A 26,245-nucleotide genomic window follows, 5' to 3' on the forward strand; every position below is an offset into this window, starting at 1 on the left:
TGGCACCGCACTGATGCCAGCTTGGACTACCAGCTACATCGCTGTCGCGAAGGTGGGGATAGCACGTCTGCGCGCGCACGCACGCAACAGGCAACACGCCGCATATACGCGTCGAGCGCACACGTGTTGCCTGTGTGCGTGAGTGCGCGCGCAGACGTGCTATCCCCACTCTATCCCCACCATCGCGACAGCAATGTAGCTGGTAGTCCAAGCTGGCATCACACTGGCACGTGATGGCACGTTGATAAACGCCGTAGAGGTTAAGGTATACACTATTAACATAGAATTTATACGTAATCATATTCCGTACAGATATTATTATTTTTGGTAATATTTATTATATAATTCCATGGTTATTTATGGGTATTATATAAACCATGGTTACGTTCTAATATGCGCCAATTGAGGAATTACATAATAAATATTACCAAAAATAATAATATCTGTACGGAAAATATGATTATTCGGCCGCAAATAATAAAATACAAAACAATACCTAATGTCGAACGGTTTCCTACAATTACGTTTAATCCGAGCCGCCTGCGCGGATTCCGCTGGATCCCGCTGGATTCCCGCAATCCTCGCCTTTCCCTCCGTTCCGTCGCCGCTCGCTTACCCCGTCGATGCCGAATTGAACGAAAGCGCAGCAGTGCTGCAGTGATCTCAGATTTGCGTTTCTGCCACCTAGCCACCGCGGTAGTGGGGGTTGGCGCGTGGTGGAAATTCGGCACGCACACAATCACGCGGTCGTGTAGCCGCCGACCGCTACACGACCGCGTGATTGTGTGCGTGCCGAATTTCCACCACGCGCCAACCCCCACTACCGCGGTGGCTAGGTGGCAGAATCGCAAATCTGAAGGTGCTATTACATGGAAGTGTCGTGCGTCGTGCGTCAAGCGTCAAACGCGCGCGCAGCACCTTTGCGCAGATGTCTAAACGTGCAGATTTCAGCGTCCTACGAAGCAGCGTTGTCATTGGACCTTGCTCTCCCGCCAAATCCCTCGCGGCGAATCGCCCGCCCGCTTGCTGCTCGACAGGCGCCGTTTCGAAACGTTCGAAATTCGCTACGCGATTTGTAGCGCCGAGCGCGACTGAAAATGCTCTCGCTGTAATCGCTGTAATCGGACACAAAGGTATCGCGAGGGTTTTAAGGGAGAAATGACGATTACACTCACGGTAACCCACGTAGCGAATGTAAAAGCATTTTCGTGCACCTCGATAAGGGCCGATCTTTTCTCCCCCCTTTCCATACAAAGGTTGTTCCGTCAAATTGTCACTTTCTATTAGAATTTTATTACATCAACTTTCAAACAATTACACTGATTTGTACTCTTGAAACAATCGTTTATTTCAGATTAATTTTCACCACTCTACAGCGCTGGATCGTGCGTAGAAAACGAAATTATTAAGGATTTTACAAGATTCCCACTATACGTAATATTAATTTTATACTCGTGTGTGTGTGTGTGCGTACGTATATACGAAATCCAGTGTCACACAAAATTCTATTTCTATCGCTAATATAATCGTTACAATTGATTACTAATAAATTGAGTTGCTTCCTAAACAAATACAACTTTGATTACGCACATTTGATTACTATGTACAATCTAGTGTTTTACACATATATATATATTACATATATATATAAATTGGTCTTCTAACCTATGTTTTTAAAAAGACGCGCACACATCTCATCGAGATATATCGTTAAGGCTTTACTCATCTTTTCGTTATTACTGTTACCACAATGCCACAAACTTGTATCACGTAGAAAAACATCCGTGTATTATTTTCACCACGTTTGCCTCCAAGTGACGAGATTAGGATTGGAGTAGAGACAGTTGCTCTCTATCAAACTTATAAATGCTATCAGACGAAATTAATAAAAAAAGAAAGAAAGAAAAACTTAATGAAGAGGACGATAAATAAAGGAATAATCAGTTGTCTCGCGCTGTGACACGCAATAATATAAATTACACATAGCAATGACTGTCTTGCAAAAAAAAAACATACAAGTTACAAGTCAAATTATACTGCAAGCTACGTCAAAGCGACGCATGCACTATACCGGCTGTTCGTTTTCTGGTAAATCTAAAATCTCTCCGACAAATTCGGCCACATTTGTATCTTTCTCGGCGTGTTCTCTGATAAAGTCGAGTTCCAGCAATTGGCTGTAATTTGGACGGGCAGTGTAGTTCTTTAACAGACTGAAAACAACAACGTATGTGAAATCTGTACCGACCATCCTGGCTCCGAGTTGTAAGACATTGCCATTTACCACTTATTGATAAACTCCTCGAACGAGGGGGAGAACTTGCCAGCTGGCAATTTTGGGGCATCGTCCTTCACCACCTGTTTCAGTTGCTCGAACGGCGTACCCCATGTCTCGTATGGAAATTTACCAGTCGCTAATTCAACCAGGGAAATCCCTAGCGACCAGACATCGGATCTGATATCGTATTGCGATGGGTTGCCCGTTGGGTCTATCCTTTCCGGCTACAAAAAAAGGGAAATAAAAGATAACGGTGATATATCGAAGCAACGACTGAGACGAACCTTCCAAAAGTTTCCTACTTGATAAGCTCAAGTTACGTACAGCCATATACGGTTTGCATCCGGCGTCGATAGTCTTGGCAACGGAATCCACAAGATAACCCGATATACCAAAGTCACAAATTTTCACCTCGCCCTTCCGATTAATTAAGATATTGCTAGGCTTTACGTCTCTATGAATCACCCGTAATTGTGAATAGAGGTAATGTAACGCGCTTACTACCTGCAAAGTACGACAATGTAAGTGTTTCTTTAGCAATGGGAGAAATCCGAGCGTATACACATATCTCATACAGCACACAAATGTTGAAGCAACATCTCAGAAACGTTCCACTACAACATTGCAATATTGCATCAATGATACGAAATGTAGATTCAATGTTGAAAAGATATTGCAAAACCGTCTAATGTCCGCTGAATGGTAACGTCTTGTACACGTTACAATTCAACATTCAGAAAACGTTGTTAAATTATATCGAGTTAACATTGGTCGCGTTTAGCAGAATATTTTTTACCACTGTTGGAAATGCTGGAATTGAATTATTCCACTAATAATCCAATCTTAGCTCAGAAAATTTCTAATCGGTGTAAAAATATTATATACATATATATAAATTATATATTTTTAAGTATCTGAGTGTCAAAAAATAATAATTTGCTCAAGATTGTTTTAACGTTGCAACAATATAAAGAATCAATGTACAAACATTAACCTAGATTTAATGTAGAGAAGATATTGAGACTTCAACATTCAGCATCGCAACGATTCAGCAACGTTATTTTAACTTTCTGTGCTGTATGGGTATGTATGTATATACATGTTATAATATATATATACCGCAAAAGCCACTTTTCCTAAGATATCTTCAGGAATAGCACGACCATGTTTGTATACTTTTGTGTAAAATTTATCGAGGCTCATGTCCATCACTTCCATACATATCCATACGTCTCCCTCTCGGAACAAGGCTCCGTAAAACTGTACTGTGTAGGGACACGCTGAGCTGCGCATAGAAATATCCAGATCCATCAGCAGCCGCTTTTGCTCTTGTGTATTTACAGTAGCAGCTATCCTCTGTAAATTGTTTTTCCTCTTTTCAAGTCACGTTCCACCCCGTACCTACCGCATTTTAGACAACTGTACCTTAACAGCCATAATTGTGCCACTCTGCTTGTGTCGCATTTTATCAACAATTCCGTATGCTCCACGGCCAAGTACACAAAGTGTCTCCAAGTCGTCAGCTTCTACTACAAACGTCTTTTCGTCTATAGTAATGGTAGTCCGTTTGTCTAAATTTCTTGGCGGTGTTCTAAAACGAGACATGCGATACAAGGCATGTATTATCATCAAGTGTCTCCAGATAGGAAGGGCATATTGCGCAGCTGAAATTTCTCAACATGTCTTTGAATCTCGCTTACGTGTACACTAGTTTCATTTCTACAAGTAAACGTATACATATATAGTTTACAAGTGTAAAGTGCCTTGCAACCCCAAGGGGAGACAATAAGGATATTATAAACATATACACATGTAGTAAATGCAAAAGACGACACGTATAGACGTAAGCGACACTAATCGTGGGCAGACATTGCGGCGACGCTATACGTACACTGGTGCAGGTGCATCTTCGGAGACCTGTAGTTTTAGATTGCGTTTTCCACGACGTAGAGCCATGATACGAGATAGAATCGACGGGAGGTTGCGCCGTTGGCAACCTGCGCAAATTCGGCACTACTCCAGAGGAAATCAATGGAAATTCATGACTGGCGCTACCACGGGGCGTAGTGCGTACGCAATCTGGAAAAGCGAGAGGAAACGCTCGATTAAAACGCTGAACACTGCGCCTCGAGACGGACGAACGAACGTTTAGCTGTAGATTTAACATATTTCAATTTTAGACTCGAGTCTCAGACTTGGACTTGGACTTGTATTCAGCTTTGTAGCTTCATAGCTTTATAGATTTAGGTTTAGGTTTAAATTTAGCTTGACGTTCAGGTTCAAGTTCGGGTTGAGGTTTAGGTTACTCCGTAAACAACGTTGGGCCGCGTCGCTCGTAAAAGTATCATATCCCTCGTTCGTGCAGCGCAACAAATCTATTAGCGTCATTACAGAGGACGTTACGCTGTCTTGAGGAAATTACCGCGTAAGAACCTCCGAGTGTGTCCGTACCTCGATCGCACTCCGTTGCCCATATATGAAGTCTACTCTTTAGTAAACTCAAGCTGCATCGTCTGAAGTTGGTTGCGCGAAAGCCGCGCAAGTTTTGCAACTGTGAACCGTTAAATTCAAGTGTCGTTTAATCGCGATGATATTTCACCCGGTGGTCCCCCATCCCAGGATTGCGCGTTTCAAATATTCGGAAGCGAAACGAACAATTTGGCAGAGCAAAGAGCGCGAAAAAACACGAATCAAAGCTATTTCCCTTCCAAAATTGTGCGGTGTGTGCGGGGTGCGCGATGCCGATCCTAGGAAATTTTCTCCGGTGCTATTGGCCGCTCACCAAGCGGTCCCCCAAGTAGCGCAAATGAATCGACTACGTTCAGCTCTAATTGGATTAGATTTTTTTCTTCTAAATTTAAAATTATCACCCTTCTATAACGCGGCCGTAGGCGCCGTACTTGAATACTTGCATATCACAAGAAGTAAAAGCAAGTGGTGGGATGCTTTTACTTAATTTTCGAAAAAATGGTACTAGTGAAATTGTACACACGGTGGCGTCAGTGCTCGATGCAATTTGGGGAATTTTCGCAGCTGCATTTGGTAGGACGATTTTACGATTTTCAAACCGCACGTTTGTATCGTTTACTTAATGTTCCCGTTTGCGAATAATCAAGGATAGCCACCGACACGCAGTAGCAAAAGAATTGTTCTCAAAGAAACTTTACTATTTTCTGCTCTATCGTATAGTTTCGTATGGTTCATGTATGGCAGTGTTGATACGTACATACAGAAATTAATGAAATGGTCTCGAAGCCACTCTACGGGGACAAAAAGCTCGTACAACAGGTATGGCATTATCAGATTTTTATCCCTTAAGCCCTGCTGAATTGCTTGCGATTTCTGGTAATTTATTAAATCGCAAGCAATCCAGCAGGAAAAATAGCATCGTCCGCAGCGGGCTTTACCAAACGATCTAATCGATACCAATTAATGAAAATTCCACGGTGGGAAAATTCGATACGTTTGGTTGCCCGGCTAACTTCACAGAGGTAACTATTTCACGCGCTTCAAATTGAAATCTGTTTTGGTAACAAGGTCACATTTACCTGTTGTCGCTATATGACGGTGCAAGAGTATAAAGCAAGATCGATTGCAAATATATACGCATTTCTCTGTGGTACATTGAAGAATATTTTCAAGATTGCCAGGACTTTGACCACCGACGATGAGCGAGCAAGTTATAGACGAATATTATACTAATCTAGAATATGATAGGGACAGCAAAGAGGTGAGCATGAGATTGGAGATCAACTTGGAATATGTGTGCGTGCGTGCCGTATTTATTAATTAATAATTTTGATCGTGAGGTAACAGTGTTGCAAACGAATAGCAATTTCTTTATATATTTTCAGTAGAATGCATTTGTCTTTGTATGTTTTTTTTTAGAAAGCATTGACAGACATAGCTACCTTGTCTAGGGGAGTGCAATTTAAGAATTCTGATGATTTTTCAACGAGGTAAACCGCAATTTAATCTACAGCTGAATAGATGCACACTCGAAGTGGCGCAAAATGGTGCACGCAATTATACTAGTATTTCCTTTCCGTTCTTTCAGATTTCACAATGCAGCATCTGTAATCAAAGAAAATTTGTCTCTTTTCAAATCCGCCTGCGAACATGTGGACACAGTCACCATCATTCTCGAGTACTTGACAAACTTTGGTGCAAAACTTACGTTTAGTAATAGGCTTGGTACGTCATCAGTTTTAGCAAGCGTATACTTTATATAATTTAATTATTTTCATGTATAAGAAGCACATCGGACCTGAGATGTTTTTTTTTGTTTTCAATCTTTATTCTGTTTTCTAGACGAATACAACAGAGAAGACGGAATTGTGTCGGTAATGTTTACAATCTTCAGTATATGTAGGGAACAGAAAGTGCAATTATTTCTGGAAAATGCTATCATGTAACTCTGTTTTCCTTCCTTATATCTCTTCGATACATTAATTAATTACTTATATATTGTTTCGCGTTAGAACTATAACATTACCACATAGAGCAATTTTATAGATAAACGTTAATGTTTACGTTTTAGCAAAAGTTCAACGCTGTATAAAAGTCGATGTTATCGTTTAAAAAAAGAGCTTTCAAGTAAGCATAGCGCACTCGTAACGCAACGAAAATGTATTGTTACCTGTATACCTGTAATAGTGAAGATTTTATTGAACTTTATGCAGATGAAACCAACGAAATGATACTTTTAAGCGATTCAGATTTATACGCAGTTGTCAGCTATTTAAATATAGTAGGGCATTCTCGTATAAACAAAATTTGGGTCCAAATGCCAATTAAACAGAAATTTTTGTCGCTCGTCAAGAAGTATTTTCGTCCCAGAGACTTGAGAATTTCGACATGGATATCGATAGGCGAGTTTATACCGCGCGAATCATGCGATATGAGTATAACATCTATATGGTCGGAAAGTATTGTGGACGCAAAACAAATAGCGTCACTTCTAGATGTGTGTATATTATTTAAATCATATGACAGTACATTGCCGAAAGGGTATTTAATCGTTAAAATAATTTAACTGCTTGGAATTGTTCAGAGAGACGTTGTGTTCATAAACATGCATATGGATCTCTACGGTGGTATCGTGCTTTTACCTTGGATAAAAATACTTGACAAATTACACGAAAGATTACCTACGGACCTAAGTTCCGACGGCGTGATACTAGGTACAAACCGTACAAATGAGATACATTTCTTAAACCTTCGTTCAAGCATGACGTCTGTGCCACTTTATAATCTCTTTTATGATGGCAAATGGCACAAATCCACGAAAGGAATGTATTGGAAGCACAATGACGACAGTTATAGAGCGTATGCAACAAGGTACTGTATTTTATTTTTTTATTTCACTCTTCGTTCTTGGATTTAAGTGAAAAATGTAGTCTTAACTAATCTGGTTAATCGGTTGTAGCGAAGATCTTCTGCCGTGTGTTAATTCAGCTGTAGAAGGCTTCAAGACTTGGAAAACTTTGCATATTGATACTAGACAACGTCTACTACAAGAATTAGTAACAGCACTAAAATATAATAGGTAGATTGTTAAAGTTGTGTGTGTGTGTGTAATAACTTTTCAACAAATTGATTGTTCCTTTTATGTTTCCTTTAGTAAATTCCTGAAAGACGCAGACAAATTGATAAGATACTCACAGTTCAATGAAACATTGTTACTTTGCTCTCAAACTGATAGATTAGAAGTAATTCAAAATCGTCTTCCAAGAGGCATTATTGTTCTTAAGGAGAAAACTGAAGATATGTTGTTTCTTCGGTTGATACAAATTTTAATCTGTGGCAATTCTGTTATTGTGCTAACCGACATGAATTCATCCAATTTGGCACAGTATTGCGATATCTTTTCACTATGTAAGATACCTCGGGGTGTCGTGAATGTACTGTCACATGCAAACACAAGCGATTTAGAATTAAGCTTATGCGCGACAGACTACGTCAACTACGAGGAACAATTTTTCACGTCTAGTTGGGACGAAACGTATACAAATCTTACTCTACCCAAGCATACCGTATTCTCGTTCAAATAATGATTTTAATTACCGAGCATGGCCGCGTCTGAATTTATAACAGAGTTTAATTTACTTACGAAAGTAGTATGTAAGAAGCACCTTGATGTACACTTTTTAATATTGCATAATTTTGGGAGAACAGTTCTTTCCTGTTCAACTTTCGCCATATAACGTACACTGTAAATTGAACATACTTGACTTGACAAATTATTCGTATTTCTAATTATAATTTTCCACGTATAATTATATCAGTAGTTTAGTAAATAAAAAAAGGGCATCTTCAATATACAGTTTTCTTTAAAATCCTTTTCCTTTTTCACGAGCGCGTCGTCGACAATAACACTTTATTATACATCCCTTTCGACCATTTGCCGTCGAATCGAAAAAGGTGCAAGAAACTTGACAACACGCGGTGTGTTAGTAAAATAAGACTATCGTCGGATAATGCAGCATTTCAAAATAATGTTTATTTATTTATCAAGGATAATATACTTATTATGGATTAACAAACATTGTAAACATTATGTTTTACATACTTATATATTATTACATATTAGGTCACATTTAGAAATTTGTTCGGAGAACAAAAACTATTACATTTCATATTCTACGGTGAAATATAAACAAGGACGCATAATGTAATCTAAATTACACGATGTATTCTAAATGTGGCCATTATTAAATTTTACAAACGTATATTTATAGAAAAGAACATCTCCGGCTGAACTTGACGTCAGCCCAGTCTCTATAAGACTTCGCCGTTCAACAATTTCTTGTCGAATAGAAATTCTCCCAAAGGTCCATGCGCGTGCATCATTTTGCCCAATGTTGAAATTTTGCCAGCAAGGTCGCGCTGCCCCTTGTACTGTTCGTCCAAGAAATCGCTAGTGAGGTAGTCCACCAACTGCAAGCAAATTGCGGCGATCAACATTCGGTTCGATTGGTGAAAATCAATTGTGCGGCAATTGTCGAATACTCACGTGGTAGTCGTTGAAAGGTTTTGAATTTTCGCAAATTATAATTATATCGCGAATGCTGCGGGTAACTTGAGCCTCTAATTTCAATGCCTCGGCAAGAGCTTCTTCTCCACTGTTCCATTCTTGGCGCATCGGATTTGTATTGTTGGTCTGTATGAAGAGTACGTAACAGAAAGAGCGGGAGAAACAAGCGTCACTATTCGTTCACGACCTCCACTCGGCATTCTTGCGCTTGTATATGCGTATATGCATTTACTCGTGGAAAGTAAAATACTCACCAAGGGATACTTGAGAAGTTTGCTAACGTCATTCGTAAGTTGTCCACGCATTAGCAGATATTCGATGATCTTTATCGCATGTTCTCTCTCCTCGCTCGCGCTTTCGAAAAAGAACTTGCTAAAGCCCGGGCGATTTATAGTATCGCGCGCAAAATGAGCACCCTGGCGAAGAAAAAAATTATTTAATTTTCAACGTAGCGGGAACTACATATTGTCATATACAGATTAAAAAAATTAATATATATATGTGTGTGTGTGTTACCATCGCAAGATATTTCATGGCAGCTTCCATTTCGGTTTTAACTTGAGACTCCATGATTTTTATGCACGGATCTACCATGTCTAGCCATGCCGTTGGTACATCAGCGGGTTTAACTATACCTAAAGAGATATAATAAAATTAATTTACTATTAATTAACTTTGGCTCAAATAAACGTCGTCGACGTATCGAAAGTCATATCGAAAGTCGTCTAGTAATTATTGCCTTGCAATAAAATTTCTACTATATCGTGTAATAATCCATCTCATAATTTACGTGAAGCTAAGATAAGAAGAACACGTATTATTTTATCAATATATTATCGACGAGATCAAGTATTTTATCGGTGCGTGACTGCCCACTCGCAACGTCGATAGCATCTACTTGCAGATAAAATGATCGAACATTAGGAATAATCTTATTGTGTCATAACTGGCTCGCTTCGTCTAGCGCTTTTATTCGCGGCCATTTACAGCATTGGCAAGTGTAGATTATAAGCAAAATTGTTACCGCTTGCACTACGAATATGTGTTAATTTATAAAATGTAACTCTCTCTCTTGTATAGCTCAATTCACTGCGATATTAATTGCATTAAGGAACGGAATCCAATCTTCGTTTAATATATAGATACCCAATTGCGTGTCACACAGAATGAGTCACACGGGTGGAAAGGGACTTTGGAATCGGTATGTACGCATCACCATCATCATCATCATCACGACTTATCATGAAAAGTTATCTTCGTGCAAAACAAGATGAAGCGAATTAATTTGCTATAGGCGAGATATACACGTACGTGATAAGTTGTATTAATTATATTTGAAGTTGTATGATTAATCTCTTTCACGATTACGAGAGAAAGAGAGAAATTGTTCCGCGACACGTACAATTGCCAGTATATAATAATTGTCGAATTAAACTCTCCAGTTTCCGCTGTCCGCGAATTCTGTTTAACGAAAACAAGTGTCGCACGATCTTGGGAGCATCTTGTTAATTTACACATTTCCGTACACATAACGTCGAGGGGGAAAACCGCTGATCAAAATCTTGTACACCAACGCCCACTCTAATGCCCAGTGGGCATTGCTTTATCCTATTATCTTATTTAGCTTGTTTTATCTTTACAATGCCCCAACTAATGCCCAAAAGTTGCCCAGCAATGCCGCAAATCTGTACACCACAATGCCCTCAGCGGTTTCCCCCTCGCATAACATGGAGTAGATTATTGCCAAGTGAAGCCTAACACACAATGCCACACTGAAAAAAAAATCTGATAGATTCAACCAGTCGTCTGTTAGAAAATGGACGAATCAGAATTCCTTTAGGATTTACCATGAAAGATGATTTCATAACCAGAAGTCTGCTGGACTCCGCTACACATCTGGTAAATCCTAAAGGAATTCTGATTCGTCCATTTTCTAACAGACGGCTGGTTGAATCTATCAGATTTCTCTTTCAGTGCAGGCAACGGGCAATAGGAATAGGGAAGAGGATTTTTAACGCGTTGGATTCGTCGGAAATTCTCTTCCATCAGCAATCCAACGCGTCAGAAATTCTATTCCCTGTTGCCTGGCACTGTGTTTGGGCCTTGAACGTATACTTCCTTCCCGTTTCTCCGCGCGAGGAAGAACGAAGAAGAATATTCATTCGTTAAACCGGCTAAGCTGAATGTATCTGAAATCATCACATGTATAATATACACGTAAATATCGCGGGAGACGAAGCTGAGAGGCAACTGCGTACGGGAACTGTACGGCTCTCCTTATCGCGCGCTGATAATAGCCACGTCGATTTCCCGCGGCTAGAATAATTTATTTCCCCAACGACTCTAGCTTCATCATCATTTATATTTTGTAGAGCGATAATTCGGAATCGGGTCGTGAAAGTGAGATTTGATAAAAAGCCCTGACATCTGCGCGTAAAAATGGTGCAGATAGGAGTAGGGAAAAAAACACTCGACGCATGTGCCAGAAAGATGAGACGCATTTACTTGTTGCACAAATCGTTTAAAACTTGCTGCGACACGACGACGTCCGCAAACGTTACGATAAGTTTCAAACGACATATATACCGAAGAAATTTCATCACTTTCCCGGTCGATTGCATAAACCACGATACAGAGAATGACAAATTCCAACGATAAGCAGGACCGATGAATCGAGAGGAAACAAAGGCTATCCTTGGAACGACCGAGCGACCGACACGTTCTCTGTCTCTATTCCAACAGGAACGGATGACTCGTCGATATATAACACGTTAACAATGCGATTTCAATTGCGACGTTTTACAATTCAGGCCTCGGCGTATAAGTAGACGACGCGAAAGTAAAATCTTCGCCGGATTTCGCTCTGAAATAAAATGCGAACATCTCGGGAACCGCGAACATCGGGGCCACGGATGTGCACGTGATGTACGTAAACACAACAGTACGTTTCTACCTCTATGGAGTTTGAGAAACTGAGAACCGACAACTATTTGCCAGGGTACCTATGGAATCGTTTGCCCTTGTCAATGTATTTTTGCTTTGCGCACAAACGTCCGTATAGATATCGTGGAATAATAACAGACGATGTGGAGCCCATATTGGTTGCCACGTGTCGGCTCGTTTACTCTCGTCTAGAAGGAAACCAAGGCTCGACATGTAGCTCCAACTTTTGAAACCAACGACCAACGAGTCATCGCAGACCGGGGCTTCGGCGTCAGCCGCGAGCGGAGGGCACCGGGGCTAATCGGAAACGGCTTGGACAATATCCAAAGGTCTGATTGCTCAATCAAAACAAACTATTGCGTTCGCTGCTTTACACGGAGTCATTCAATTTCCCGCGGAGCGCTTTAGTGCCAAGCTGGGACGGACACGCGGGGTAGATTTTCTTTTCCACGCGTTCGGAAGCGACGTCGAGGAAACGAGACGAAGGAGCGGGATCTGCCGGGCCGTGGTCGATTCTTATATCAAAATCGTCTCAAGAATCGCCTCGGGAGGTTGACACGGCTCTGCGGTTGGTTGAAAACACATCAAGCGTATACCCAATCTGCAAACCCTTTCACACAACTGTTACTGATCTCATGCCGTCACGTTAACAAGCTGTGTACAAGCAAGAGAGTCATCACACTTTACGCAGTTGCGAATTAATGAATGTCAAGAGTGAACAAAGATAAATAAGAGTAAAGAAGAATGAATGGGGTGAAAATATGACGTGAATAGATACAGGAAAGGAGAGCTTGCCTATTGTCGCCAGTAGCGATTAAACATTGAGCCGGGGAAACTTGTAGTCAACCCAACTGGCTGGTTACTTAATCAGTTCACTACGCAACGTTTCGACCCCGTTCTTCCGGGTCCTTCTCGAGTGACACCAAGTCCAGTCATCGTCGTCGAGTAAGACGGAGTCGAGTTATAAAATATACGCGGTAGCCCGGGCTCGAGCAGTTCGAGTACAAACGGCATCGCGGAAATTTGTCGCTCGGGGTTGACTGCAAGTTTCCCGTCTCGATCAAACAAACACGCTTATTCGCTCGAGACGACCTCAGATTTAAGGACGGACCGTGGCCGGTATTCATAGCCGGGTCTTATTTCAAAATCGTCTCGAGCGTTGCCACGGGAGCGTCGACACGGCTCTGCGATCGGTTATAAAGGCACGTCAGCCCCTTGCACTCCGAATTATATTCCGTCTATTTTCATCTATTGGCTTGGACTGGAACGAACGTCGAGCGAGAAACTCGACAAAGAAGCTCCCGAGACAAAAAAAAACCGACGTCACACTCGACGTAGGAGAGCGCGAAGGGGGTTTAACAGTAATACTCGAGAGACGATATCGAATTTACGAACGGGGCCGTAAACACCGGCCCACGGATTAATAGGGCGACTACGTCGGACGTCAACGTCCTGTCTAGCGCCGTTGGATACCACGCGTCCGCAAATTAACACGCGGCGTAGAGGAGCCACGATAAGAGCACGAGGGGGTCGGGAAGGGGAGGGGGAGGAGGGGAGGTTGAGGGAGGAGGAGAGAAAACTACGCATGTCGATTGCAAACTTACACTTGAGTCCGTCCCCGAAGGTGCCACTGATGCAGGCCAGGGTGACGAGAAAGACGTGGAGCAGCTTCGTCATCGTGATGATTTCGCGCGCGCGCGACAGAGCGAGTGAGACAGACAGACAGACAGACAGAGTGTGTGACAGAGAGAGAGAGCGAGAGAGAGGAAAGGAAGGAGCGAGCGTGGTGGACAGGACAGGTTATGAGATCCCGAGGAAGAGTCTGGCGCCTGGCGGATCGTTCACCTCGTCCAGAAGCAACCTTTATACGCACTGGTATAGAAGGCTGCCCTCGTCGGAGCTAGATAAGAAGAGCGCGGCGACGGCGGGCGACTAAACGCGTCCTACGGTCATCGATCACCTAACGACTATCGTCCGACGTACGCGCGACATTCGCACTTTAACCACGGACAGGCGGGGTATCGGGGCGGTATCGGGGCAAAACGGGTAGGGGAGCCACGCACCAGGGAGAGGGCGCGTCTTCCGTCTCTTCCGTCTCTGCCCCCCCCCCCCCTCCCGCCGCTGGCCCAGGCGCGCGCAGCCCGCGCGCCGCCTGCGCCTGCGCCGCGCCGCCCCCGTCAGCTGACTATGACGGCGTGAAAACTCCCATCTCCGCAGCGGGCAACGTTCATTATCGGGAGAACGTCGAAGCGAGAGTATTCACGTTGCTTCCTACCGAACGTCGTACACCGCCCGCGGCGAGAGAAAGAGAGAGAGAGAGGTATTCGACGAAGATCACTCGAGAACGCTCCGATAATTCCCTACCGCACGTACGTAGATAAGGGATATTTTTGAGAGGACTCCTCTCCGTCGAGAGAGAGAGAGAGGGGGGGAGGCATTGTTTTCGCGCGTACGAATTGCGCACTTGGCCCGGAGCTGTATGGGCCACTGGTAGCGTGGCACGTGCGGCGCGGCTTCGCCGAGAGCGAGAGAGGGAGCGGCGACACGCGTAAATTGTTATCTCGCGTACCATTTTCGAATAATCTCGACTCGCCCCTTCCTCTCTGGCGTCCGTTACCGCAGATAGCCCTTAGTTGTGTTGCCTCTGTCTCTCTCTCTCTCTCTCTCTCTCTCTCTCTCTCTCTCTCTCTCCTCGAAACCACCGTACACAAAGACGTGCGCTGTCGCTTCCTTATCGCCAGTGGTTTTCATTAAGTCGGCAGATTTGAGTCGTACTCTCTCGCAAAGAGACACGAGGGAAGGAGAGATTTTTCCCCACGATGGCTACCTCGCAGAGCGTCGCGTCCCGTACACGCATACGACAGGTGGGGTCTTAACTTTGTCATTTGAATTTTCAGAAAAGCAAACATGAAGTTCCTTGGAGTATTGTCCGTTCTTTTCCTGACCGTCTCCGCGGAGTATTGTTACACCGACGTTGAGAGCGCCTGCGGCACAAATCCCAAAAGTACGTGGACATTTATCTGTCGTACAGAGTAGCTCTAAGAGTATTGACCCTTTGCACTCCTATGTCGAGTGCGACTCGACGTCAGTTTTTATCTCAAGCTCCTCTGTCCGGGTCTCACTCGACATTTTTTCAAGTCCGAACCAATAGGTGAGATATAATTCGGAGTGCAAAGGGTTAAACCCATCGTTCGCCCGACTGCGCGCAGGGATTTAATTGCGCGCCCCCCAACGAAAGCGGGTAAATCACTGTCGCTTCCAGGTGGTGTATTAATGTCAAACTGTAACGCCAAGTATGGAGCTATCGATACCCTCCAGGCCGATTTACAGGCGTACGCAAACGCCAACATCGAGACGAGTTTCGAGTTTCTCCTCATGTCCACGCATTTTGGAAATTACGAGGCTAATCGAGAGGGATTTAAGGGATTGTACCGCAAACTTTCAGACGAACTGTGGGAGCAAGCGATAGATTTGATGAAATATATCGCGCAGCGCGGTGGCAAGATGGATCTCAATCAGCTCCCACGTACCAAGAAGCCCGTAAGTATATCCGTCTCGGTTGTCCCCGCTTTTCCGCGCGGAACACAGCCAGCGAGTCGAGACTCTTATTAATGTATCACTGCAGATCAAGGACGGCAAGGTACTGGAATTGACCGAACTGAATAGTCTGGCCAAGGCACTCGATAGCGAGAAGCAGCTTGCCGAGGAGGCACTGCGCATTCACACCCAGGCGCAGCATCACACCAAGCAGGATGCTGCCATCGCTCATTATATCGAGGAACATTTCATGGAATCGTTGTCCGAACGCGTGAGACTGCTGGCGGGTCATTCGAATGACCTCAAGAACATGCTGGAAGAACGTGACGCATCAGTCTCCGTATTCCTGTTTGACGAGTACCTTAAGAAAACTTTGTAAAGGAGCCCTCTACAATTATGACTTAGAACACGTACATATAATATATATAGTCTTCAGTTATATTATTATTACTGTTTTTTTGCTCTATCACCAATGTTAGATCTTTTATATGTAAAATACAAGAAATAAACGCATGTAGAAATTTATTTCTTCTATATATTCTGTAACATAACAATACATGTATGCATGTATGTATGTATAATGCAATAAATACAACTTTGAATAGCTACACACACACACACGCACGCGCGCGCTTCTTTATAAATTATTTACGATCCGCGATACTGATCTGCAAAACTGCATATTTCATTCGATGTGCCTATATACAAGAATATTTGTAACGATAGACCCAACTTTGCTACATAGAATATTCTATATATTCTCGTTTGTTTTCGCGGATATGTCTTGTGTATCGCTCACGATACAAAGTACAGGCACAACGGAGACACTTCGATTCTGGTTTACAAGTATACATGTATAAAAAATACAATGATCGAAATGTGACATTCTAATGCACGACACAATCAGGATGTACAAAAAAAATGAATACATTGGTTAGCATCCTGCAACTGGGAAGACATGATAGTCGTATTTAGTAAACTAGGTATGTACACAGCTAATGTGCACAATTATTGAGGAAGACGCTCCCTACCAAAAATGCCCACGATAGAACGGCGCTGTTATAGAAAAAAAGATACATCGACATCTGATTCAATTGAGCATCGCTCACCGATTGTACAGTAAAACGATAGAATATACTAAATTTCTTTAATCAGTGATGTCCACGTATCTTTTTTTTTATTCTAGAGGGAATAAAAGTTTTGCGCATTTCCATCTAGATGTAACTAGACCTAATGTAGAATACAATTATTCATTTTTCAAAAGAGGAAGAGAGGGTGTGCGCGCGCACTCCACATGTACAACAATTTCAGATATTGACGGTTGTACAGACAAGTCTACAGTGTTATTACGTTTAGTCTTATTGCTCGCTACATTTATTCTTATATCAACATGGAAGCATCTATAATATACTATATGCGCGTTCCTGTATTTCATATTAAATCAATTAAATGCAATCGTGTTACACATCCATGTAACGATACTGTCAATTATAGTATGCTTGTACTATTTGTAGCATTTATTACACGCATTTCTCTATTTTTATCTATAATTAGATATTCTCTTCATTGCATATAACTATTTCTTCCATCCCAGATCGAAAAACAACTGTATTAATGTTACAAATCTAATACATGGTGATTCGATAAACTAATTTTTAGAAAGTAAAATTCTTCAGTCATTATATGATATGTAGAGCTATTTTTTGAAGACAAATTGATATGTCAATAGCACAAATGATTAAAAATGTACATCATGTAAGCACATACAATGTGTAAAATATAACATAGATACGTATAGATAAAAATCAAATACGTTGGAAGAATCAGAATGATAGCTGTAATATATATCACAGCGATAAAATCTATCCATCACGCATCGAGCATCACGTATGTATATGTATATTGTTTCTCTACCTCGCGAGTCTGTCTTTTTATTTAATTATTCTAAATTTGAATTCCTTCCGGGACAGAAACATTTATTCAGCTTCGTTTCATATCGCAATTATAGAAATACTCTTCACAAATTACTGCAATTATGCATGTCTAATTTTTCAAAATCCAACATAAATAGATATACGTATATACAGTCTTCTAACGATATGTACTCTGATCTAAACACATGCTATAATTTTATACCGTTATAATGTATTATCGCAATATGTTCCACTTGTGTGACGACTTGTATCACCTGAGGTAAACAAATGATATATTGGTATACACTGGCGAGGATAAACGTGATATCTGACAGTAAGATAAATACTTACTCTCCATCGCTATTCTCGTACACTAATTTAATAGTTTTACTAGCTTGCATATTTGATATTCTATATTTTGTAACACAGATTAACTTTTGTTGATTGTTTTTATGCATCTATATGTACCTATACGAGACAAAAAAAAGTTTTATTAGAGTGAAACTGAATCGTACAAATTTTTTAATATCAATGTACCTGACACGAATAACTTTGAATGGAATTTGTCATTACCGATAAATTTGTAATGTCAATGTGTACTAATAAGGAAGCAAGCTCAAGATCTTCGCTATACATGTTTTTTAGTGGAACACTTCTATATCCCGTCCTTAAACAGCGTACCTGAATAAAATAAGATTTGAATTGGAAATAACGATCTCAAGGAATCTACAAGAAGTTGGCTTTTAGATGACGATTAAGTACTCACTGGATAAGTAGCTTGTCCTATGAAATTGTTATCGCCAAACATATCTTCGTCTTGTACTAAAAATCGTATAAGGGCAAAATATGGATTGAATATCTCAAATTCACATGTTTCATTCCACATTGGATTGAATCCATTATCCTCTATAAAGTTCAGGTTACGTTTAGTAATACCAATGTTTAGTGAAATTATATTAATGTTTAATGAGATACGTAGATACTTACGTATCGTTCTTGTCGTCAATTTTGTCCCAGAGTCGAAATCTGCGCCCAAAATTTCAATCTCGATGGATGGACTGGCAGTGCCTCTTCCTGATCGCATTAAATGTCTTGCTCCAATAATTTTTAAGCTAATTTTGAGCGATTCAACTCCATACAATGTATTTTTGTCATATGGATTAAATTCTTGCCCAAATATGAATTCTGGTTTCAATAAATAGCCACAATTGCCATTCTCCTTAAATTTAGCCTGATTCAGTTGCATCGATTTATCTCCTGTCTGATAGTTCAAAGCTACCATCTGACAACCAGAGTTCCACATTGGTACAGGATTATAATTTGACGAATCGATACGTTGTCCCTTTGGGTAAACTCTACTAAATTGAATCTATAAGGAAAAATAATTTAATTTATTTACCAAACATCGATTCTTAAAATTTTCCAGTTTAATCACAAACACACACACACACTCTCTCTCTCTCTCTCTCTCTTTCTCTCTCACTCATTACCTGGTGATATTTTATAAAAAATTTATTTTCTTGTTGACACATTAATTTTTCAGCCTTGGTTTCAGGGAAACTACTCATTTCATTGAATGTAAATCCCTTAGTTCTTATTCGTTCTATGTTAAATGCGACCGATCTACAATATACTATAAGATTGGACATTTCCTTAGCTATTCTCCAGGCCCTTTCCATTTCTTTGTGTTGACTCTCCTAAACGAAAACACACATAATGCACTTGTTGCTAAATAATATCATACGCGTATTAATATCTGAATAAAGAAAATTATATATTTACCCTAACGCTGGCATTTTGTGCAGTCTCTTTGATACTCGACATCCACTCTAACGCAGTATCTTTCGAAGGTGTTGCGACTTCAAATACTGAACACATACTAGGATTTTGTATTCTTAAAATCCATTCCAAACCTGATCTTTCCCCAACCGTTATGTCTACCACAGCACCCATAATATCCAACGAACCTTTTTGCAAGCTACCAAGCATCATAGAATCCGCTGACTAATGAAACAAGATATTTTCAAATTAGGTGGAAATACATTATCACACATTATTATATATTAACGTAATAATAATAATGACACGGTTTTGTGTATGTGTTTAACATGAATTGCAATTTTGTCTGATTATTATTTATATGCATAAACAATGTATGTACAACTCGAGACCTACATCTCCTTGAATCTCTTGCTGATCAATTTGTTCCACGTAGTTGGCAGGAAACCAATGTTGCTTTTTACCACCATAATCGCCTCTCCACCATCCTCCGCTTTGTGGAATAACGTTAGTAATGATAGCATGCTTGACAAACGTCAATTCATCGTCTCTTCTAGCTTTATAATCATAAATAGCTTTAACAGTAACCTTTAAAGTAATTCGATACATCAGTACGTATACACATATATTTTTGATCACATCATAGAAATATAAATTTAATAGTTATCGGCATGATGATTTTGGAAAGCTTACTTGAGAATTTACGTTTGTAAAACTTGTAGGATCCATATAACCTGGGATGCCGTAAGATCCATCATCATTATCCTAAATATTGAGAAAAGGGGGAATGTAGTATTTTTCGTCTCCCTTAGTACTCCAATGCTTATTGTTCGACATATAATTGCATATTCCGTATCAACTCGAAGAAAAATGCAAAAAGAAATACATACCAAATCCATCCTTCTGATGATATCCTGATTAACAGGGTGGCTTAATTTAATCTTTTTAAACAATGGATGCCGTTCGTAATAACTAACTAATTCAACTAAACTCTCAAATTCTACGGTTCCAGTGGTATAGAGCCTCCCTTCGAGTTTTATTTTGCAGTGCTTTATTTTCTTTTCCGCTCTATAACAATGGAATATATAACTTGATATGTGTATGTACATGTATGCTATTGCAAAAGATGGATTGCATAAACAATTCATTTTTTATGTAGAAAGCAATACAGAGAAAAAAAAACCACGAGACGCTTTAAAGAAACATACCTAAATGAAATTGCATAGCAATTATTTCCACTAGGTCTTACTAAAAATGCGCCGTCCGTAGGTATACGCTTCAGCATCTCTTCCGCTGCGATTCGAGTACATTCGGGATGCCACCATTCCTTTTCCTCGTGTTTGTTTGGCTGAGGCACTGGTTCTTGCAATGTGATTAGAAATTCCTGTGTATCAAAGTATATGTGACACAGATATACAATCATATACTGCCTTATAGTCTTATTTCACAACAAACCAAAGTTAATAATTTCAAGTAATTGTAAGTTCTTTTGTACTCACCTGACTTCGCAGTGGATGATTACGGTAATGAGTAATTAAACTGTACAGACTGTCGAAACAATTGGTGTCAATAAGATAATACTGAGTTTGACCCATTTCTTGCTTTAGTTTAATACGACAATGGTTCACCTTTCCTTTACGCCAAAATGACAAACAATAATCGCCCACAAATGTAACACATTGCCGTACCAGAAAAGTACCATCTCCAAGATAGGAATAACGTCGTAACAATTCTTCAGCTTCTTCCCTTCCCCTCGCTAATTTTCCATGGAACCATTTCTCCCCAAAGTGTAACTCGTCACTTGGCGCGCCCTTTTAGAATTACAACAAATGTCATTATTTTATGTAATACGAATATTTATCATACGCATAGCTTTGTATGTATATCATAAATCAATTCATAATGGAACAAGTGCAATTCAAGTATTGACTTTGTATACAAAAGTATTGGACTTTTAATATAAAATGTGCATACATCCAACGATCTACGAACGCCACTTTCCTCGTCGTCATCGTGTTCGGTTTCCTGTGCTCTTGAAAATGTGTCTGTATAAAACAACTTCTGTTGCGTTAATACGAAAAAATGAGGATTCCATTCTCTATCAATAGGATCTTCCAGATAAAGAATCCCATTTTTCACAGTATTCCTAAGATCCATCTCTTGTCTGCTTTCGTCATTTCGAACAAGAAACGACGATTCATCGACACCATCGGGAAGTTTCTTATGTTTTAACAGGATTTTTCTACGTAATGCGTATGGCGAAGGTAGAGAAGTCTCATTCTTGTCGACAGGTTGAACCAACAACATGTCGCCAAATACCTCTTGCATAGTCGTTGCCATTTTACGTTGTTGGGGCAAGGTACAATTATCCTCGATGGATAAGATAACAGGGTACCTGTGAACAAAGGTTGTCGATAGATAAATAATAGCTGCACAGAGATAACTGGTTCCGTTATCTCTTGCCCCTTCAACTTACTCGGATGTAGCAAAAGCATGCTCCTTAATAGTTTTAATAACATCCAAAAATTTGATCTTGGTGGTGAGAGTGTGTCCGTGAAATATAAATGGCATTCCGTCTGGACCATCCCAACAATCGAGCTCTATACACCGACACCCCACTCTTAGTGCACGCACATAGGCCTGGCAGCTACTCTCGCTGCTGATCTGATCTCCCATCAAATATCTAGGACATCACACGGATCATTGGAATATATAAATTCACGAATATATAAATTTTTTTCTCTCTTTTTTCAAGACATTAACATACGTGTTGTGCGAGGACGCTATCCAATAATGCGCGAGAGGTCGAGTCATATCTTGAGAGACTTGATTAAATTTTTGATTCCATATGTCGTTGTGCTTAGAAAATAGATAGTCTATAAATTCGGGGAAAGTAAAATATGGCTCCTGTATATCCCTCTGAGAATCTTGTAAATACTCTCTAATAAAGCGCGACACTTCCGATTCATTATTCCCCAAAGTATCTTGCTGTTCGGTGACCAAGAAATTCTGGAATTCTTGAAGCGTGACAGTTTGTCCAGTTTTAGAATAATTCAACAGCTTATGCCAATCGGCGAGATTCTGCAAAACTCATTATTACAACTTGCGCAAATGTTGGTCACTTTTTCAGAATATTACAAATGTATTTACTTACATTCTGATCAAACATCAGTTTATGGTATAGAGTGACAAAGTCATCAAAACCAAGTTCATTCCGATTTCTCGTGTCCACTTCTTGGAACAATTCTCTGAGCCTGTTCGTAGCAATTTTGCAATTGACTCGGGGCAGAAATGCCTTCACATCTTTCAACGTGACCCTGTTGATCAGCGTAAAAAAAAGGACAATTAACGATGCATCAAAACGATACAGCTAACGACATATGGATTGATTATAAAAGGAAGTACAATTATATATAGACAATCTATATATAAATCGCGTCCATTATATACAGTGAAATACGAGTAAGAGATCAAATATAAACTCTGGTAGAAGAGAAACTTGCGTTTCACGGGAATTCTCCATCGCGTAAAACTCTTTTCTGAGCCATCTTTCAACTTGCAACGGATACGGCGCGTTTATAGTGTCTTGTACCAAGTGACGCAATCCTTTGACCCACAGCTCACATTCTTTCTCACTAAGGGCTGAGACACAAATACAAGCATAGCATGTAGCAGTACGTAACGAGAGCAGTTAGTAGCGATAGATGCTTATATTGCATTACCAGATATGGAAAGGGTTTTCAGTCTAAATTCTGATCCGTAATATACCACGAAGCATCTTAAATTTTCAATTCTCTTAGCGTCTTCAGGCCATTTTTCAAAGTCTTTAGATTGTTTTCCTATCCTAACTTCCTTGACCTCTCTGATCTCCACTGTAAATAAAATATAATACATAGCAATAAAATCGATACGCGATGTGTCGGCTCTCAAATATGTGCGACCTCTTCGACTCTCAAGAGGTCGATATCGCGAGACAACATGACATGTGACACATACGCGTGTGCATGCAAGAAATATCACTATCAATTATAGCACGATGCCGATTTAATTTCTTTGCAACTAATCCAAATTTTTCAGGCCAAAATTAACGAGCTAGTGTGCGAGGATGTTAGAAAAAAACAGATACGGATCGAAACGTTCACCTATGTAATTTATTGAGAATACAATTCTATTTTTCTAACATCCTTACATACTAGCTCGTTACTGTTGGCCCAAAAAATTTGGATTATTTGTGCACACATACAACGAGCGTCACCTTTGTATTAATTTAATTTCTTTATTTAAGAAACTCATCGTTAGAAACAAATCGTACGAAACGCAGGGGATTTTTAATATTTCTAAAAAGTTACAGCTGGCATTCACGATCTCGTCAATGTCTGTTGCAGACGCATCTGTACAAGTGTAGGCAAAATATACAAGACATATGCCTAGAAAAATTAATATCAATGTTGAGTAAATGGGAGAGAAACAGATCCGCGGACGCAAGCAACTTACCTGAACCATCGAAAGGTCTAAAAGTCGCGCTTCTTGACCAAACAATCTGTCTAGTCTCTCGCCTTATCATTAGAGTTTTCTTTTCCGGCCGTTTCCTCGGGAAGAATTTCGTCACTACGGTGCCCCTCTCGAGCTGACTAATAACCTGCTCCATTTCAGGAATAATTCCGTTCATCTTTGACGCCGTGGTACTTCTAACTTGTACGTTGACGCTGCAATAGACGACACGTGGTGACTCGAACAGCTCAAGTAGCCTGGTGCTGTATCAGATGACCCTTTACAGCTTTACACCTTGCGCATATTTGTCACTTACATTTGTCATATGATAACTGAAACGCTCCGAAACGACTTGGAAACGCTTCGCTCTCACATACGAAGGATAATATTACTAATGTAAGATATTTGGACACTTGCACGAACGCGAGGTATATTGAATAATTGGATAAGAGTTTTTGGAATACGCAAGACTCTTTATTATACAGAAATTTAAGTTGAGTAAGAGATATATATATATGAGTGTGTGTATACACGCATGTAAAATGTAATTATTTACAAAGTTGCAAAGCACATAGCGAGTGCGTTTTTAAAGGGACGTGAAAAATGTTTCGTGCGCGCGATATCACCGCGCGAAGCGTCCGAGTTTGCGTTCGATCCGATTAACAAGCAAATTTATTCGCCGCCATATCTCCACGTCGCGCATTTGTGCGCGAGAGTAGCACGAGACATTTGCATTTTCGCACTTTCTATCCAACTATATCTTTCTTCGTGTCTCTACGTTGCTCTACGCGACCTGTACAAAATAAACATAACCTAGCCGACGCTCCTCGGAGGGGTTTCTGTAAAAGGGGAAACGTCGGCATGGCGTGTAAATCGAACCGATAACGAGCGGCCCTGGGCGGGAGTACATTTCAGCAATAAAATGCCCCCTTCTAAACGCTCGCGCTCGAAAGAGACAGCTTTACGTTTACGGCGAACGCGACTCCGTCACTCGTTCCTCGCCGTATCGTTTATCATCGCGTATCGCGGATTTTTCAGCGCGCGCGAGACAATTTCCATCACCCTTATCGCGATGTTTACAATGTACATGCTTAAAGATATGTGTCATACCTGTCTGCGAAACGGCACGCACTGTTGATTATGCGCGACAAAAATACGTCTCCCTTATCATGTGTAGGTATCGTCCGTAATTCACGTTTACATGAATTGGAGACTTCCGATTGTTCCCGGCGAGAGAGGACGTTACGTTTCTGTCGTTTCTGCAATGGCCGCGTTCAGCAGACACAACTGTTGAGTGAGCGCTCAATGATTTCTTAACGTGATTGGCTGGATCTAAAAGTATTAACCAATCATACTGATCGCTCACTCAACAGTTGTGTCTGCTGAACGCGGCCAATCTGTATGTGGCGCCGCGGCGTTCACGCGACAAGGGCCGCGTTCAGCAGACACAACTGTTGAGTGAGCGCTCAGTATGATTGGCTAATACTTTTAGATCCAACCAATCATGTTAAGAAATCATTGAGCGCTCAGTATGATTGGTTAATACTTTTAGATCCAGCCAATCATATTAAGAAATCGTTGCGCGCTCACTCAACAGTTGTGTCTGCTGAACGCAGCCATTGGCCACACCGAGATAATGGCGGATGCGCAGAAATGATCGGCGCAAAAAACAAAACAAATGACAGAGTGGACATACTAGTTACCCCTAGTCCACAATCTTACTTTAGTTCCAGTCTACAATAGATGATTTAAGCCCTAAGCTTTAAGAAATTGGCCAATCATGGTCAAGTATGAGAATAGTCGACTATGATTGGTCAATTCTTATGTGTCTGACGAAATTGACCAATCGTAGTCGATTATTCTTACGACTACGACTCGCATTGTAGACCACGCATTAAGCCCGCTGCAGACGATGCTATTTTTCCTGCTGGATTGCTTGCGATTTAGTAAATTACTATCATTGCACCACTCAGCATTCAGGATTCCTAGTAATTTACTAAATTGCAAGCAATCCAGCAGGAAAAATAGCATCGTCTGCAGCGGGCTTTAGTCTCAGTCTACAATAGAGATTTAAGCCCTAAGCCTTAATAAATTGACTAATCACAGTCGCGCATTCTACTCATACTTGACCGTGATTGGCCAATTTCTTAAAGCTTAGGGCTTAAATCATCTATTGTAGACTGGGACTAAAGCCCGCTGCAGACGATGCTATTTTTCCTGCTGAATTGCTTGCGATTTAGTAAATTACTATCATTGCACCACTCAGCATTC

The 26,245-nt window shown here is 40.8% G+C and overlaps 5 protein-coding genes across 14 annotated transcripts; 2 read left to right on the forward strand and 3 right to left on the reverse strand.

Moving 5' to 3' along the window:
- Positions 1–1,323: 1,323 nt before the first annotated feature.
- LOC105560671 (dual specificity mitogen-activated protein kinase kinase 6) lies at positions 1,324–4,970 on the reverse strand. 2 transcript variants are annotated; one of them, XM_012009973.1, is made up of 7 exons: positions 4,727–4,970; positions 4,167–4,354; positions 3,701–3,866; positions 3,395–3,631; positions 2,600–2,779; positions 2,282–2,499; positions 1,324–2,210 (listed from the first exon to the last, which is right to left on the reverse strand). In XM_012009973.1, exons 2-7 carry the CDS (start codon positions 4,229–4,231, stop codon positions 2,066–2,068), a joined length of 1,011 nt encoding a protein of 336 aa, XP_011865363.1. In that variant the 5' UTR covers positions 4,232–4,354; positions 4,727–4,970; the 3' UTR covers positions 1,324–2,065. The 2 variants fall into 2 exon arrangements, with proteins under 2 accessions (XP_011865363.1, XP_011865364.1); XM_012009974.1 differs by having other exon boundaries at positions 4,698–4,970.
- A 418-nt stretch (positions 4,971–5,388) lies between these two features.
- Positions 5,389–8,934, forward strand: LOC105560676. 2 transcript variants are annotated; one of them, XM_012009985.1, is made up of 10 exons: positions 5,389–5,563; positions 5,813–6,005; positions 6,164–6,234; positions 6,333–6,469; positions 6,587–6,686; positions 6,816–6,871; positions 6,958–7,241; positions 7,329–7,615; positions 7,704–7,823; positions 7,899–8,934. In XM_012009985.1, exons 2-10 carry the CDS (start codon positions 5,943–5,945, stop codon positions 8,326–8,328), a joined length of 1,548 nt encoding a protein of 515 aa, XP_011865375.1. In that variant the 5' UTR covers positions 5,389–5,563; positions 5,813–5,942; the 3' UTR covers positions 8,329–8,934. The 2 variants fall into 2 exon arrangements, with proteins under 2 accessions (XP_011865375.1, XP_011865376.1); XM_012009986.1 differs by lacking the exon at positions 5,389–5,563 and adding an exon at positions 5,718–5,766 and having other exon boundaries at positions 5,918–6,005.
- On the reverse strand, positions 8,763–14,254 carry LOC105560675 (ferritin subunit). Its single transcript, XM_012009984.1, has 5 exons — positions 13,859–14,254; positions 9,828–9,946; positions 9,566–9,727; positions 9,291–9,437; positions 8,763–9,214 (listed from the first exon to the last, which is right to left on the reverse strand). The coding sequence occupies exons 1-5, from the start codon at positions 13,929–13,931 to the stop codon at positions 9,056–9,058; spliced, it is 660 nt and encodes a 219-aa protein (XP_011865374.1). The 5' UTR covers positions 13,932–14,254; the 3' UTR covers positions 8,763–9,055.
- On the forward strand, positions 10,463–16,399 carry LOC105560674. 3 transcript variants are annotated; one of them, XM_012009981.1, is made up of 4 exons: positions 10,463–10,512; positions 15,152–15,258; positions 15,517–15,794; positions 15,880–16,399. In XM_012009981.1, the coding sequence occupies exons 1-4, from the start codon at positions 10,478–10,480 to the stop codon at positions 16,168–16,170; spliced, it is 711 nt and encodes a 236-aa protein (XP_011865371.1). In that variant the 5' UTR covers positions 10,463–10,477; the 3' UTR covers positions 16,171–16,399. The 3 variants fall into 3 exon arrangements, with proteins under 3 accessions (XP_011865371.1, XP_011865372.1, XP_011865373.1); XM_012009982.1 differs by lacking the exon at positions 10,463–10,512 and adding an exon at positions 14,453–14,623; XM_012009983.1 differs by lacking the exon at positions 10,463–10,512 and adding an exon at positions 14,453–14,574.
- LOC105560673 (1-phosphatidylinositol 4,5-bisphosphate phosphodiesterase gamma-1) lies at positions 16,307–25,225 on the reverse strand. Of its 6 annotated transcripts, XR_001008853.1 has the most exons (20): positions 25,085–25,225; positions 23,978–24,189; positions 23,206–23,355; positions 22,987–23,125; positions 22,638–22,800; positions 22,251–22,564; positions 21,960–22,166; positions 21,458–21,878; positions 20,983–21,294; positions 20,692–20,867; positions 20,374–20,551; positions 20,177–20,248; positions 19,880–20,071; positions 19,487–19,708; positions 19,195–19,401; positions 18,692–19,073; positions 18,471–18,610; positions 18,242–18,385; positions 18,056–18,172; positions 16,307–17,979 (listed from the first exon to the last, which is right to left on the reverse strand). XR_001008853.1 is itself a non-coding variant. In XM_012009975.1 (19 exons), exons 2-19 carry the CDS (start codon positions 24,150–24,152, stop codon positions 18,155–18,157), a joined length of 3,612 nt encoding a protein of 1,203 aa, XP_011865365.1. In that variant the 5' UTR covers positions 24,153–24,189; positions 25,085–25,225; the 3' UTR covers positions 16,307–18,154. The 6 variants fall into 6 exon arrangements, 5 of the variants coding, with proteins under 5 accessions (XP_011865365.1, XP_011865367.1, XP_011865370.1 ...); XM_012009975.1 differs by having other exon boundaries at positions 16,307–18,172; XM_012009977.1 differs by having other exon boundaries at positions 16,307–18,172; positions 23,978–24,237.
- Between the last annotated feature and the right edge of the window lie 1,020 nt (positions 25,226–26,245).

The sequence above is a fragment of the Vollenhovia emeryi genome, unplaced genomic scaffold (genome assembly GCF_000949405.1).
Source record: "Vollenhovia emeryi isolate VEMERY1.0 unplaced genomic scaffold, V.emery_V1.0 DF939225.1, whole genome shotgun sequence".
Lineage (NCBI taxonomy): Eukaryota > Metazoa > Arthropoda > Insecta > Hymenoptera > Formicidae > Vollenhovia > Vollenhovia emeryi.